This window comes from Neolamprologus brichardi, chromosome 4 (assembly GCF_056152115.1).
Source record: "Neolamprologus brichardi isolate AB-2024 chromosome 4, ASM5615211v1, whole genome shotgun sequence".
NCBI classification, from domain to species: domain Eukaryota; kingdom Metazoa; phylum Chordata; class Actinopteri; order Cichliformes; family Cichlidae; genus Neolamprologus; species Neolamprologus brichardi.
This window is the reverse complement of record NC_142107.1, coordinates 9,029,180-9,045,185: the sequence shown is the minus strand read 5'-3', so window position 1 is coordinate 9,045,185 and position 16,006 is coordinate 9,029,180. Positions and strand designations below refer to the sequence as shown.

General features: G+C 40.2%; 1 protein-coding gene across 2 annotated transcripts; it reads left to right on the top strand.

Annotated features, from left to right (window-relative positions):
• Positions 1-1,090: 1,090 nt before the first annotated feature.
• il12rb2l (interleukin 12 receptor, beta 2a, like) lies at positions 1,091-15,738 on the top strand. 2 transcript variants are annotated; one of them, XM_006791587.3, is made up of 16 exons: positions 1,091-1,228; positions 1,658-1,750; positions 7,310-7,457; positions 7,565-7,716; positions 7,872-8,005; positions 8,164-8,305; positions 8,691-8,767; positions 8,854-9,112; positions 9,228-9,416; positions 9,521-9,625; positions 9,718-9,861; positions 12,569-12,724; positions 12,888-12,954; positions 13,220-13,325; positions 14,093-14,410; positions 15,077-15,738. In XM_006791587.3, the coding sequence occupies exons 2-16, from the start codon at positions 1,684-1,686 to the stop codon at positions 15,338-15,340; spliced, it is 2,328 nt and encodes a 775-aa protein (XP_006791650.2). In that variant the 5' UTR covers positions 1,091-1,228; positions 1,658-1,683; the 3' UTR covers positions 15,341-15,738. The 2 variants fall into 2 exon arrangements, with proteins under 2 accessions (XP_006791650.2, XP_087695886.1); XM_087839760.1 differs by lacking the exons at positions 1,091-1,228; positions 1,658-1,750 and having other exon boundaries at positions 7,317-7,457; positions 7,565-7,720.
• The last annotated feature ends 268 nt before the right edge of the window (positions 15,739-16,006 follow it).

The window sequence follows — 16,006 nt, the reverse complement described above, 5'->3', positions numbered from 1 at the left end:
CTTTTGAGGCATTCCCACTTCCTTAAAAACATGCTGTAATTGGTGGAAGGGGGGAAAACATTAAAATGTAGGCTACAATACTTAAGTCACTGCAGCATAAAAACAACTTTTATTTGGGGGAAATTATATTTGCAGAGTCGGTTTCCACAGTTGATATGCTGCTTTCAGTTTAGGTTTTAATGTCTGTTTAGTTTCAGTTTACTATTTATTAGTTTCAGTATTAGATTTAGTTTAGTTTAGGGTTTTTTTTAGCTTTGATCACTGATGCTATTTATCTAGGTCAACAAGTTCACAAAGGGTCACAAAAAAGAACAATACCTCATGTCATGTAAACATCCTACCCTCTGGAAATGCATGCACGAAGAGCCTCTGATGCAGGTTAACACACGTTACTGTGATTTGTGTTTTATGTGCCACATATTTTTTTAGTTGGTCTAATGTTATATTAGCTAACAGTTTAGCTTTAGCAAACTGATAATACTAGTCTACTGCTCTATTACAAACACACTTACCATCCACGTCATGCAGATTTGTAATAAAATGGCTAGTGTAAATTTTTTTTAATTCAAATGACCATTAGGACACATAAATTTCACATGAATACGTTTAGAGAACTTTCCTATAATGACTTTTAAAGGTTGCAAACGACCTTCAGGATTTTCTTTTAAAAAGGAAACAAGCAGACACAAACGTGTTTCTTAAAACAGGTAATGGACTTTAAAACAGAGGGAATTATGGAGTGTTCAAAAGTTTATATAAGCCCAAAATGCTTTATACACTCAGGTTAGTAGCTGTCATTTTAATTAGACACTTTCATACACGTGCTCACGTTTGAGCGGCAGAAATTCAAAACAAAACTACCTCAAAGTTCAGTAACCTAAATATCTTACGCCACTATCTTACGATATCTCTCTTTCTTTTCTTGAAGTTATGAAAAGCGTTTGCGTAATTAAAAAACAAAAAAAATAAAAATACAGGGGTAGCTACGACAGACACGTTTCGGGACCTGCAGCGAGTTAGTGTGTGGGAAGAACTGACACGACTAGCTGCCAGCGAGCACGCGCGCGTGAGCTGACGTCACTGGCAATTCCAGCAACTGGGTGGAGTGAATCGGTAACTGCGGAGAGGAGAAATTTCTGAACTTCACAGCAAGTTTCTCAGTTAAAACAAAAGCTGCGTGTTCCTGCAGAGCATGGGCGGCTCACATCTCAGCGTGTCTCACCCGGAGGTAAATCATTTGTACCCTAATAACACTTAATATTTACTTAGAAAAAAAAGAGATCATAATTAAGGTTTAATAGAATTTGAGACTGAATAAAATTCCGAGTGTCTGGTAATTCGGTACTGTTTACCGTTATCACAAAGCTGCTCCCTCCTATCTGGCAATACGCCTATTTTCGTTAATCACCAAATGACTTTTCGCTCCACTGCACCCAAGAGGAAGTCTGAAACTGTCAGTCTGTCTGCAGTTGGGCTATTTATGCCAGATGTTGTATTTGTGATACGGATGTAGTTACCCCACATGTTGCAGCTACAGGTCAATGCGTGAACTCTTTCTGTAAGACCAACAGAGTTTTTGACTATGCCTTGTGACTGATTATTATTGTTGTTGTTATTTTGTATGTGAGAGTTCCTGATGAATTTGGGCTTTTCGCAGGCACTAGATGCCCTTGTCTAAATGTGATGGCCAGACCTATAACAAGGTGGCTTCTGTCCATCTTGGTGACCAGTGTCTCTGCTGCTGCAGCAGGTAGGCCTGTTCAAAAGCGCTTGTGCACAAATACTCATAAAAAGTACTTGCACCTGCATTCCAAAGGAAGTGTTGTCGCCGTGTACCCCACAACTTTAACAACTGTAATAACCACAACACTTTAACACCCTGTTACACTAACCCACTTAAATGCCATGCTATCTGCAGTGCTGTTTTCTTTCATGTTTACTGATTATTTGATTAATTCTGTACTTTGAGAGGTTTTGCTTTATCATAACCCCTAAATGATTTGTTTTTCCTGTTCTCTAATGCTTTAAAAAATTCTTTCTTTGTACTGCTTTCTTTGTTTAGTAATACTTTGGTTAAAAAAAGGTTTCAAATCTTAAACTTAAACTTGTAGACACTCACTGTGGTACCGCTGTCCTGACTTTCTCTATACATTTTAAGATTAGAATCATCACCCCATCATTCCCACTGATTTTCAGTCCAGTTCTGGTGTAATTTGGCATTCCTCAGCTTTTTCTCCCTGTTTCACCCTTATTGAGAATAAGGGGCCATTCTTCCACTGAGACCATTTCTGATTATGCTTCAGTGAACAGTAGATGAGTCAGCTTGAAGGGTCAGATGCATCTCTCAGGTCATTTTGTTTGTTCTGGTCACATTTTTTCCTGTTTTTGAGGACGTGAGTTTCTAGTAGTGTCCATCTGCTGTAGACAGTTTTTTAGGCTTGACAGTTCTTCTTTTGTAGTTTTGTAGCTGTAGCTTCCTCATATTTGTTTTAGGACACACTGCACACTATGCCTAAATATGCCATGTTTTCAGCTAAAAGCTCTTTTGGAATCACTTTACAAAAATCCTATTTTATGCCTATCAAACTGTGTTATATTTGATATTTTTTGATATGTTATAAAGAAATACAAGCAAATTATTTGTTTATTAGACAGGCTGCTTGTAAAAAAGTGGCTAAATGCAATGAAAAATGGGTTTTTGCTCAGTTCTGTGTTTTATGTAGGCACAACACTGGTTCGTCCTTTGACTTTGATCCTTTTTTATGCTTGAATGATTCTTTGGTCAGTGTTAAGTGGCCCTAAAAACAGGGTGTGGACATTCCTGAGTGAAAAAAGGAACAAACAACCAAAGAAAGAAACATGTTCCAAGAGAACTAGACCACTTTCAAAGGTTACAAAACAGTCTGGCTCCCCGGATGCAACATACAAAGAAAAGAGGGTAGCTCAAGACTTTTGCACAGTACAAGGGAATGGTTGCAGACTAACCAAGAGCGGACCAAGTATATTAAAGCTTAATTTTCACATTATTTTCCACTTTTCAACTAGGCACATACAAATGCTATCCATAAATGAATGAGTATTTTAGTTCTTAGTTAAGGACTGACCTGTACAATAACAGAAAATGTTAGCTGGGAGCTTTACGTGCATCACATTTTCCTGAAGCTGAGGACACTACATCAATCTCAACACAGTTTTGCTATTTATTCTCACTATTTATTTATTTGGTGGCCCATCTATCACACCTATCAGTCGTTCCTCATTGTTTGTGCTGTTTTTAAAGAGAAGTGGTCATAATTGACTAGACTACACTTGTTTTGGATCCAAACTGCACAAACTGCTCATTTCCTGTTCTGCAATCTGCTTTGCTGCAGTAGTCTGCATATATTGAACGGGTTACTGCTAAAAGTGTAGAGGCTTACAAGAAACGTGTAAAGGTGGCAATCTTGCGATGAGTAAAATCAAAGGTGTGCGTGTGTGTGTGCGCACAGATAGACGGATGCGCGCACATTTTTTGTCTTGTGGTTGAGAACAGTGTTAGATCTATTGCTTTCTCCCCCTTTTCTTCATCATCTCTCACTTCCTGTATCATTTTATAACAATTATAGTCACCTTTGCTAAAAGCCTTAACTTATGTAATCTTATTAAATGATAATAAATGTGGAGAATATGGTTGGAACTGACGGTAAATCAGTCGTGTTCACTCTTATTTCTTCGCTCATTACATGTGTCTGAGTTTATGAGTCATTGTAGCCTGGCAGTCTGTCACATAGGGTCAGTTTGCTTTACTGTGACTCGTGGGGATATTACCAAATATAGTTTTATTGCAGACCTTTTGTCACTTTCCTTTCTTTGTCTTTTGTTTCATTAGTTTTATTTCCTAGGAAATGAGACAAAGGAGCTGATTTAAAACACATCTGGAGCTTTTTAACAGTAAAGCTGTTATAAAAAGCTAAATTAGCCCCCACTAGCAAGACACAGAACCACATTAAAAAGTGTCTGCCATCACTCTACAAATACTCATGCTGTTAGTGTGTTTGGGTTTTAGCAGCAGTGAAGGTGACTGGTGTAGCAAGAGAGAGAGGTTTGACAGAACTGCCAGAAACTGACTAGAGAAGGGAGCTAAGGCTGGATTTTGGAGAAGGGAGAGTGCATGGTAGGAACAGTGTGTGGTTTAAGTAATGTGTGATCTTGAAGTGGATGAGTGCAGGCTGATTAGATGGACAACGAGGTGGGAACTCATTGCAGTTTTTTTTTCTGTACTTCATCTCTCCTCTGTCTTCCTGCATTCTGTGAGCTGGGAGTTTTTATATTCAGCGTGCTGCTATGTTGCATGAGCGTAGGTTTTTGGCTGAGCAGTATTGAAAGGACAAGTTGTGGAACGCATCTGGGAAAGATTTTGTGCATCACTGGCCGAATTTCCTGTACTTTGTTCGTATTTTTGCACGTTTGATACTTTTCTACATCACTTTACGTTAAAAAGATCTAGTTAAAGTAATGGAAAACACACAAATCAGGCACTGAGTGGACCTCACCTGCCACTTCGTTAAGCACACCTTGCTAGTACTGGGTTGGATCAAAGTCTGCCTTTATTCTTCTTGCAAAGATTCAACAAGTTGCCGGAAACATTCCTCACAGATTTTGTCCATATTGCCACAATGGCTGCAGATTTGTCTGTCGCACATCCAGATTCAGATCTGGTGACTGTGGAGGTCATTTGAGTGTAGTGAACTATTTGTCATGTTCAGGAAACCAATCTGAGGTTTGTGATGTGGTGTTTTATTATGCTGCAAGCAACCACCTGACTCTGGGTACACTGTAGTCATAAAGGGATGGGCAGAAACAATACTCAGGTAGGCTGGCCCAAAGACTGCTAAGAAAATTTTCCCCACATTATTACACAACCAGCAACCTGAACTGTTGATACAACCCTGGATGAATCCATGCTTTTGTATGCCAAATTCTGAGCCTGCCATCTGAATGAGGAAGCAGAAACTCCTCTATTACCCAATTCTGGTAAGCCTGTGTAAATTTTGACCTCAGTTTCCTATTCTTAGATGACAGGCTTTGCAGTTTGACAAACAGCCACACCAGCCCATCTGGCACCAACAGCCACATTGAAAGTCACTGCAATAACATTTCTCCTTCATGCTAATGCTCAGTTTGAACTGAGCATTAGCATCCGGTCATCCCAGATCAGAGGATGCTGATTTTATATGTGATTTGATGTTTGTGTTAACGAGAAGCATGTAACAGTTTAACTAATCAAGTGGCCTCTGAGTTTATACTAGAATATAATTGAAACTGACTTTTGACCTTTGTCAGCTAGTACAGCGGTCCCCAACCCTCGGGCCACGGTCGTTTGGTACCGGGCCACAAGAGTTGAGGCTCGGGTGTAAAATTTATGGTTTCCAGAGTTTTTATCGGTTTTTAGCGTTAACTCGGTTTCCCTGGGTCTTTTCCTGTGTGTTATGAATAAATCTTCTTTTTTTTGGTACCGGTGCTGGTTTTATTTTGTTGTATTTATCTAAAACACCATAAAGAATGGTCCGTGAAAATATTGTCGTACATAAACTGGTCCATGTCGCAAAAAAGATTGGGGGCCGCTGTTCTAGTATTATCCCTGACCCCGAGGGCTCAACATGGATACAAATGTATTTTATTTTCTGTCCTCTTTAGTGTTTAGTTCAGATTCGCAGAAAATCTGAGTATAAAATGCTTAAATATGTCACCCCTTCGTGTCAGGGATTAATTATGTTATTTAATATTAGAAAGATGTGTTTCTGCTCATATTCACCTCATGTTCAAGACTTTCTGCACATTCAGAACTTTTCACAAAGCCTGTGGTTATTTTTTAGAAACCACCTCAACTGTGTTACAGAGAATTTCCTTATCAGTTAGCCAAGTAGCAACAGTACTTGTAAACCTGGGGTTAAAAAGTGGATCATAATCCTTGTAAACATGACCCCTGTTTGGCAGCCCACAGTTGGCAGTCAGCTAAAGTAATCTGAAATGTAAAGTAATGTTCTCCCTGTCTTCTCGGTCTAAGCCCCCCACCCACCCCCTTACGGGTTCATGTGGACTAAGTGTGGCTTTACTGTTCCTACACCTTCCCACAGTTCACCCAGACCTGCCCACTGTGGGACTACCTGGGCCTGTCTGCTGGGACTGATGCTTTTAGCGTCTTTAGTGTAGTGGTTAAAACGTTAACAGTCCAGCCGAAGACTGGACTTGAACTCTGCCAACTCAAAACATTAGGAACTACGTGCTGTGGCAAAAAAGTCGCTGAAAGCTGCGTGAGTTAAAAAAAAAAATACTCAGACCGAACCTTCTCTTCATTTTACTTCCTGGCTCCTTCATGGGATGTGTGTGCACAACATTGACATTCACTAAATTGACACAAAAGATTTAATGTATAAACTGTACAAACTCATACCTGATATTGTTTTTTTTAATTTAAAAAAAGTCCCACTGTTGGAAAAAGACCTGCCTCTGAGGTTTATAGGAGTAATCCCTCTGCTTCTTTCATTGGGGCGATGTGTTCCCTGAGTGCCCCATGGACTCTACGCCTGTGCCTTGAAAGATCGTCTGCCCACGTGTCCCCCCTACTTTGTGTTGACAGATTTGGGAGGGTGTGGAATCATGGTTCAGTGGATGGGCGTAGGCTAATAATGCAGCAGCTGTTTTTAATGGAAAGCGGAACTTCAAATCATAATCTAATGCAAACTAGACAGCTGTCAGAAAAACCATGTATTTAGTTTATTACAGAGACACTTTCTAAATCATATATTTGTAGGTGTGTGGGCTTGATTTCACTGTAAAATGACTGTATATGAGTGAGCATGCCTTTTTCTCATCACCTTTACTTGCATCTTGGCCTGATGGAACACGAGAGGAAGACGTAGAGAAAGTAAATCAGGTTGTACAAACTAAGAACTATTTTTATTGAGCAAGAGACAAACATGAGGAAAAGTAATATGGAAAAGGAAGGAATGAGGAAAAGGAAGAGGAAAGACAGGAAACAGTAGGAGTGAGGAAGCATTAATGGGAGGAAGAGAACAGTGAGAGGTTTGCCTCTTTGGACTTCTCTTTGGAGCTCAAAGGAGGGATATCCTCCTCCTATCTCTCACGGGCAAGAACAAAAGCATCCTAAACACACAAAGGGAAGCAGGTGAAACAAAAAAGGAGATATGAACTCACGTGAAACATAAAACATAATGAAAGTGGGTCTGAAAATAAAACAGGAAGAAAAACTACAAACAAAACCCAGATTGGTAACGATGACTTGTGTTTGTCCTTTGTGTTTTTTTAGATCTGCCAGCTCCTCCCTCTGATCTTGAGTGCTTTAGACCATGTGACGAGACAAACTGCCATGTGGACATACGGTGCACCTGGGATCCAAAGTCAGACCCTAAGATCCCCACTAACTACACCCTGCGCTGGGAGCCAGCTAATAACCAGTAAATAAAACCCATTTTTTTACAGCTGTAAACAATAAGAAATGCCCCTCTCTGAATTTGTCTTGAACTTCTCCTGGTGTCGTGGCTCGTCTGGTCTTTTCTTTCAGCGACGGCCATGTGAAAGGTGGGACCAGTTTAGACGGTCGTATTCCTCGAGAGGACTTCTCCGGTGGAGGAGTACTTCGGGTTTGGGTCGAGGCCGTTAACCAGAATGGCTCCAACAAATCTCAGCCGGTCGTCTTTAACGTCGAAGATATCAGTGAGTCAGTCCCACGAATACAAACGCCACCACAAACGACAGTAATAATAATCAGTTCCTAATACCGCAGCGGAAAAATGTTTTGATGTTTATTTTCAAATGATTGATTTTCATTTAAGTAATATTAAAGATGAAACTTTTTTTTTCACTGCTAGCCAAGCCACCCCCACCTAAAGACATTACAGCCGAACAGGAACCGTTGGAGTTTATGTGGGACACTCCCTGCATAGAGTCTTCAGGAGACTGTGACATTCGATATCGGACTAAGGGAGAAACAGACTGGACAAAGGTGTAGTGCATTTAGGGGTTTTCTTCCCCATTAACAAATGAATAAATGAAATAAAGTCCTTAAAAAAGCTTATTAGGCAAGTTAAATTGTATAGTTTGAGAGAAAAAAGTGTCATCCAGTGAAATTATGCTCAAGCTTGTTTTTTTCCTCTTGCGCAGTTTGAGGATAAACTGCAAGGCAGCTACATGGTGGAGGAACCGGACCTTTTTACGGTTTATGAATTCCAAGTTCGTTGTGCCTGTAGTACAGGATTAATGAGCGACTGGAGTAAGATCCATAGCATTAGGACCTCAGAGTCAGGTGAGAGTCCTCATTTGGAGTAATAATAATGATGATAAAAATAATAATAATAATAACTTAGATCTTTATGGCGTCTTTAGTGTAACCTAAAAAATGTCACGAGGAATGCATCACTTTCTCAAGTTTAGTATTTAAGAACAATTCAAAAAAGGTTCTCGTTTCTCTGTTTTTTTTTGTTTTTTTTTTATTAATAAAAATCTCTTTAACATTCTTTCACATATTACATCAGAATTGGGAAGCCACTTGAATTGTAGCTGATTACTGTAGTTTTACCTTAAACTGTAATTGTTCTCTTAGCTGTTTTAGTGGCATGTCTTTTGTGCAGCTAGAAGGAAAATGTTGCCTTATCTCCCTGGCTTTGTCTCCTTCTTGCAATGCCACTCAGACCCTGTTGGAGAAGTGGATTTATGGAGGGACTGCGGTATTTCCCCTCTAAGCTCTGACTGTTTTCTGACTTGGAAGGTAGGCTGAGAACTAACTCGCTCACTCTGTCTCACCATGAGCCAACTCATCCCTCACTCTCCTCGCCTTTTCTCCATTCCCTCCAGAGTCTCTCTGATTCTCAGGCACGTGGGTTCATTCATGGATATAACCTCACAGTTTTCTACAGCAACGGCTCTGAATTGCAGATGTCCACGGCTGAGCCAAACAGGCCATACGTGCACGAAATTGTGCAGCAATTGTGCAGCAACGGTACCACGAAATGGTTCCTCAACGCCACTCTGAAGGATGTGTCATCAGTCAGCATAATCGCCTACAGTTCTCGAGGTGCCACAAAGGAATCGTTTCTGACTATATCAACAACAGGTAAGAGACTGTGCAGACTTTCATAAAAACTACAGGAAGCTTTGAAGCCCCTAGCGGCATCTAACCATCTCCGATAGGGGATACATTTAACCTTAAGCACTGGTCTCTTGCTAAGGTAAAGAAAAAAATGTTCTAAAAGTTGACCTGATGAATAAAGAGAACCTCAGCGTGTCCTGGGACCCACCGTCTGACGTCTCAGAGCTAAAAGAATACGTGGTGCAATATAAACAGGCAGGATCTCCACCTGGCCGACAGTTTGACTGGATAAGAGTGAACAAAAGCCAGAACAGAACATTTTTTAAAGGTCTGTAATGTGTCAAACCTCATTAATTAAAAGAGTTGTTGTTGTTATGGTAACTGTTCATTGCATTTTGAACCCTGTTGTGTGTTGTATGTCTCCACCTACAGGTCAGTTTCAGGAGTACAAAGCATACCAAGTGTCGGTGTTCAAGGTATTGAACAGCAATGAAGTCCTCCATCTCTCCTCAGAGATTGGATATTCTCGTCAGAAAGGTGGCGCTCTCTGCTTTGTTCCTTTGATGGTTTCAGGCCATTGTAGCCTCTTTTCTCTCATCATAATAAAGTTTTCTTTTTTTCTTAATCAGCTCTGTTAGCAGTGCCGTCATTTAAGGTGGAAACTCTCACTGAGACTAAGGTGACTCTTCACTGGAAAGCCATTCCTCTCTCCGAGCAGACTGCCCGGATCTGGTGCTATGAAATTGGATACAAATGGTTGGATACGCAAAAAGGTATATAGCAGCAAACTATGTTACAGTTCAGTTATTTCTGGCTGATTTTTGCAAAGCTAACTATTCATAGTTAGTAAAGAAGATAACATGCATGCTTAAAATATAAAGCACATTACATAAGAAGGGAAAAAAGACAGAAAACAGGATAAAGATTTTTCTGGGTTGTATTTATCAAACATCTCAGAATTAGTCCTATATAGCATAATATAGGACTTGGCTTTAAATGTGTTCCTGATGTATTATTTCTGCCTTAAGCTCAGGTCTTGTACCAGAGGTCTGGGATTTTGAGGGCTCCACACAGTATCTTAACTCTTCCCAGGACATTCCCCGAATCTGCTAAGGCCACTCTCTCAGTTTACACCCCCTAACGGTCCCAACAACCACTGGGTCCACTTTGGACTTCCACGCCTATTCCTTCAGCCACTAGTACATAGCAGTCGTCTTGTGCTTCTTTTCTTTTTTCTAGCATTGCTATCAGCTGGGATCACGTCATCTATCACAGCTGCAGTCCCCTGATGCTTGTCAACCACCACAGTGTCTGGTTGGTTGGCCAACAGCTGTTGCTCTCTGGAAGTCCCACAAGACCTTAGCCCTGTTGTGCCACTTTCAGAGGTGTGTCCCACTGGGACGTGTGGACTAATACTTACGTGGCCCAGATGTGCCTGCACTGTATCCCAGCCACTTGGATTGTGCTTCTGACTGTACATTGTCTTAGGGTGTGAATGGTTCAATTGACACGTACCATACTTGAGAAGAGCTTCCCTCCATTCCCTCTCCCCTGCAGGCTTGCACTCACATTGCGCTTAACTGTCTGGGCTAATTCACTGAAGTTTCCTTTAGCATCACAAATACTTTTTTACTCTTAGATAAAGCTTTTGCAGAACCCAAGGAGCTCATGATTCTGTGCATTTTGTGGCTGAACTGGGTAACAGGTGACACTCTGCTCTCTCACATACTACAGGGTGGGCGATTTATATGGATACACCGTAATAACATGGGAATGGTTGGTGATATTAAAGTCCTGTTTGTGGCACATCAGTATATGTGAGGGGGCAAACTCTTCAAGATGGGTGGTGACCATTGTGGCCATTTAGAAGTCGGCCATCTTGGCTACAACTTTTCAATAAGAAGAGGGCCATGTGACACATCAAACTTATTGGTAATATCACAAGAAAAACAATGGTGTGCTTGGTTTCAACGTAACTTTATTCTTTCATGAGTTATTTACAAGTTTCTGACCACTTATAAAATGTGTTCAATGTGCTGCCCATTGTGTTGGATTGTCAATGCAACCCTCTTCTCCCACTCTTCACACACTGATAGCAACACTGCAGGAGAAATGCCAGCACAGGCATTCAGTATCCGTAGTTTCAGGTGCTGCACATCTCGTATCTTCACACCATAGACAATTGCCTTCAGATGACCCCAAAGATAAAAGTCTAAGGGGGTCAGATCAGGAGACTTTGGGGGCCATTCAACTGGCCCATGACGACCAATCCACTTTCCAGGAAACTGTTCAAATAGGAATGCTCGCACCTGGCACCCATAATGTGGTGGTGCACCATCTTGCTGGAAAAACTCAGGGAACGTGCCAGCTTCAGTGCATAAAGAGGGAAACACATCATCATGTAGCAATTTCAAATATCCAGTGGCCTTGAGGTTTCCATTGATGAAGAATGGACCCACTATCGTTGTACCCCATATACCACACCAAACCATCACTTTTGTTTGTCTGTGCTGGCATTTCTCCTGCGGTGTTGCTATCACTGTGTGAAGAGTGGGAGAAGAGGGTTGCATTGACAATCCAACACAATGGGCAGCACATTGAACACATTTTATAAGTGGTCAGAAACTTGTAAATAACTCATGAAAGAATAAAGTTACGTTGAAACCAAGCACACCATTATTTTTCTTGTGACATTACCAATAAGTTTGATGTGTCACATGGCCCTCTTCCTATTGAAAAAACAAAAGTTGTATCCAAGATGGCCGACTTCTAAATGGCCACAATGGTCACCACCCATCTTGAGGATTTTGCCCCCTCACATATACTAATGTGCCACAAACAGGACTTTAATATCACCAACCATTCCCATGTTATTACAATGTATCCATATAAATGGCCCACCCTGTACTACTGAACCCAGTGATTTTTATGGGGGCAGGTGTGGGGTGCAGATAGGAATGCTACTAGATTTGCACTGTGCTCGAGTCCAGATGAACTGTGTCCCAGCCCACCTTTTCAAGCAAGCAAAGGCAACTTACCACTACCTCACTTCTTTTCTGCCATAGTTGCAAGAACTTTCACAGCCCAACTTTATTGACACCCGCAGCATGAACGCATGACAGGAATGTGCCGTGGTTTGTAGTGTTGGACCTTTGATTTTGTTTTTTTTGGAATATAAACTCTGGTCTAATAATTAGAATTTTCAGTTTTTGATTATAGTTTAGAGTTCTTACTTTACTTTCAGTGTTTTTCTTTATTTTTGCAATCATAGTAGCCTAATGCATTTGTGCTTTAGTCATTTCATCATAGGTGATGATTTTATAGTAGTATAATCCTACTAATTTGATCTCTCTGACATACATGCATTATTAATGATTAACACCTGATTAGTGACTTCCTGTTCTGACATATTTGATAAATAAAGACTCAATAACTTTGATTACACACGTAACCTCACTCCAGACATTTTCTCTCTTTCAGTGTTCAATGTAAGTGCTTCCCATGATCATCAGACCTTCACGCTCCGTGATCTCAGTCCAGGCGACTATGAGGTGTGGATGAGAGCTATTACTGAATTTGGACATGAAGCAAATGCCACTGAAACATTCAAAATAAACCACCAGCAAGATATGTATGGTAGGTAGGATGGGTTTGACGTTATGTTTGAAGTTGTTGTTGATTTTTCTTTATTTTTCTTGCTGGATGTAACTAACTTAGGGTGTAATGGATTGTGCAGTGTTATAAGATATGAACTATTTATTATTTCTCTGATAATGATCGCTTCTCCCTCCTTTTTTAGGGTTATTGATACCAGTTCTGTCTGTAGTTGTGATCCTTTGTGTGTGTGTTGCTTGTAGTTTACTCAGGTGAGACAATCATCTTAAACTTATCTCTGACATCATATTTGAAGCACATCACATGTGTTAGGTACTGTTAACAAATACTTTTCTATTCTGAATAAATGTTGAATAACATGAGAAATGTAGTAAGAAATCACAGTATATCAAGGACACAAAACATTAAATTCAAACTCCCTCCAGTTTTGTCTTTATGAACATAGTTACTTATACCTTTTTATGAGGTGATCTCCCAGTCTAACATATTTGCTGTTTACTGTCTTGTCTCTGGCAGCGTTTGTCCAGGACCAATCAAAGCATGTCCACTGATATCTTCGTGCGCCTATGAGAAAGTGCCTGATCCCCGCAACAGTCACATCTTTAAACAGATGAAGCATCAGGTTAGACTGAATGAAACGTAACTGCGAGGTTTCTATAGACTCCTAAAAGTCTTAATTTCTTTTACTGTATTTGTTATAGTAAAAGCCTTAAGTTATGTAAAAAAACAACTTTAATAATGGTTTCAAAAATCCTTTAAAAGATACTTTCTGGTATTGTAAGTAATTAACAAAATGGCTCTTTATAGATCTGTATTACAGAAACAACAGCAGTCATTCTGTGATGTGAAAAAGAAAGTTGTCATTGGACTGTATGCAATCCCATGGAAAACTAAGTAGACATCATCATGCAGCAGCTTGTAGAGCCACGCTTAGCAACAACTTAAACTGATTGTTTCCTGTATGACTATCAGTATCTCACAGTCTTGTGGGGGAATTTTGACCCACACTTCTTTACAACGTTGCTTCAGTTGGTTGAAGTTTGTGGGATTTTTTTTTAAACGCAGATCTCTTAAGTTCCCACCAAAGCATTTCAATCAGGTTTAGCCACTGCAACATGCTGAGTCTTTCCTTTTTTAGCCATTCGGTTGCAGATTTGCTGCTCTGCTTAGAATCATTGCCCTGTTGCATGACCCAGTTTGGAGCATAATTTACTATACAGAGGAGCTCATGGTGTCCTGGTCTGGCTCCAAAACAATCCCAAGGCTACTAATGACAAAAAATAAGCTAAATCAAGACCAATACCAGTTGATGCATACAGGTTACTGATATATAAACTTGGCTCAATGATAATCAAGAACTTGTTTTTTGTTTTTTCTGTCTCTCTGTAGTTTAATGATCCTTTGGGCTGGATATGCATTCCCGTCTGTGAGCCACAGCCCAAGATCTCTGTGCTCGAAGTTGTAAAAATAAAGTCCCCAAATTTAAACCCTGATGGATTCGTAGGACCAGTGATAGGAGACAAGTTTTCACAAGATGATCAGAGGGAGGATGCTGTCCCAGAGGAGACTGCAAGGTTGGACCGCAGATATGGAAAAGAGCCCTACAGCAAAATGATTGATTCCGATGAGGAAACGAGGGGCAGCTCATCAGAGGAAGAACAGTTCACGTCTGGTTACGAGCAACACTTCATGCCCTCTCCTTTAGAAGTAAGTTTTATCAAAGCCTCACACCTGATCAGAGACATTATTCTCATTTTTTTCTTTCTTTGTTTTTATTTATTGACTTTATTTAAAAAGAGACAATATACAAATAGTAAAGTAATACTATTTTACCTCAGACATACAGCTAAGCACTGGTCCAGGTCAGTCAGCTCACTGAAATTATTTCTTTGCGTCATCGGACGTGCTCCCAACTCTGCCAGCAAGAGCTCAAACTGCCCCGCTGATAACCTGGAATATGTACGAAAGCAGCTGTGATACAGCTTCAAGTCCTGGATTGAACCAGGAAATTCTCTCTGCTGCTTCCTTCTCGTGAGAATTGGGTGGACCCAGGATCTCAGTTTCTTACTTTTCTAGTTTAGAAACATCCTGACCAGCTCATCATCGCTTGATGTCAACTTCATTTTTTTCACTATGTGCTTTTTGAGGGCAGAAGTTCAGATCACAAAAATTCAGAATTTTGTGTGCTTGGTTTGTAACGGCCTGTAGTCTAACTCTGTCATGATTTGCAGCTTTTGTATTAGTATATGACCATATCATGTTTAGTTTTTGTTTTTTATTCCACTATGATGTCGTAATTCTGCCAGTCTTATATACACTTTGCAACTAAAGGCTCCCTTATTTATTCAAATTCTTTTTTCTCTCTCTCTGTAGTTTAATGAGTCCTTGGACTTTATCTGCATTCCTGTCAGTGAGACACAGCCCAAGAACTCTGAGGGATTAACAGGGCCAGTGGCGGGAGATGAGTCCTCAGAGATGGAGAGTCCAGATGATCAGAGGGAGGGTGGAAGAGAGGTGTACAACAAAATGGATGATTCCTATGAGGAGACAGGAGATTTCTGTAGCTCATCAGAGGAAGAACAGTTTACATCCGGCTATGAGAAACACTTCATGCCCTCTCCTTTGGAAGTACTCTAACATTGGCTATATCGCCACACCTCATCTGGCACATTGTTTGTTTGTTTGTTTAATATACGATTGTTTAAGATGGGAAAGCTCTGGATAGCCTTTTTCTTGAGATGCCTGCAGTCTGTCTGCTGAAGCTGATTTTATGTCTCTCTCTGTCACAGTTTTCAGCTTTTGCATTAGTTTGTTCCATCTAATCATATCATGTTTATTGTTTATTTTTTGGCTACTTTTTCTATTTCAGTTAAAGTCGACTCGCTCTGCGTCCCACATTTTGCCCAGCATTGAGCCTGACTATGACAACACCAACAGCAGTATTTTTAAGACGCCACCTGTTAAAACACTTTATGGTATTATAAAGTATCTCAGGAAACTCAATAAAAATAAAAGCTATCTGTACAATTATAAAACTGTGTTTTAAACAGATGTTTGTTGGTTTTTTCACATAAAGCGTCTTTAGGTAACACTGGATCTAATTTTATCATATCCATGACCTGTATGAAGTCACTGGAAATAGAGTCTGAATTTGTTGCTATTTACTCACACACATGCTCTGTAAATGCCATCCATCCACTCTATTCCAATCCAATCTGGGGTTGTGGGGTAAATGACAATCCTGAATTTGATTTTAAAATGATTTTGAGTGTGTTGGAAATATTAACATCCTTCTTAGTTTTT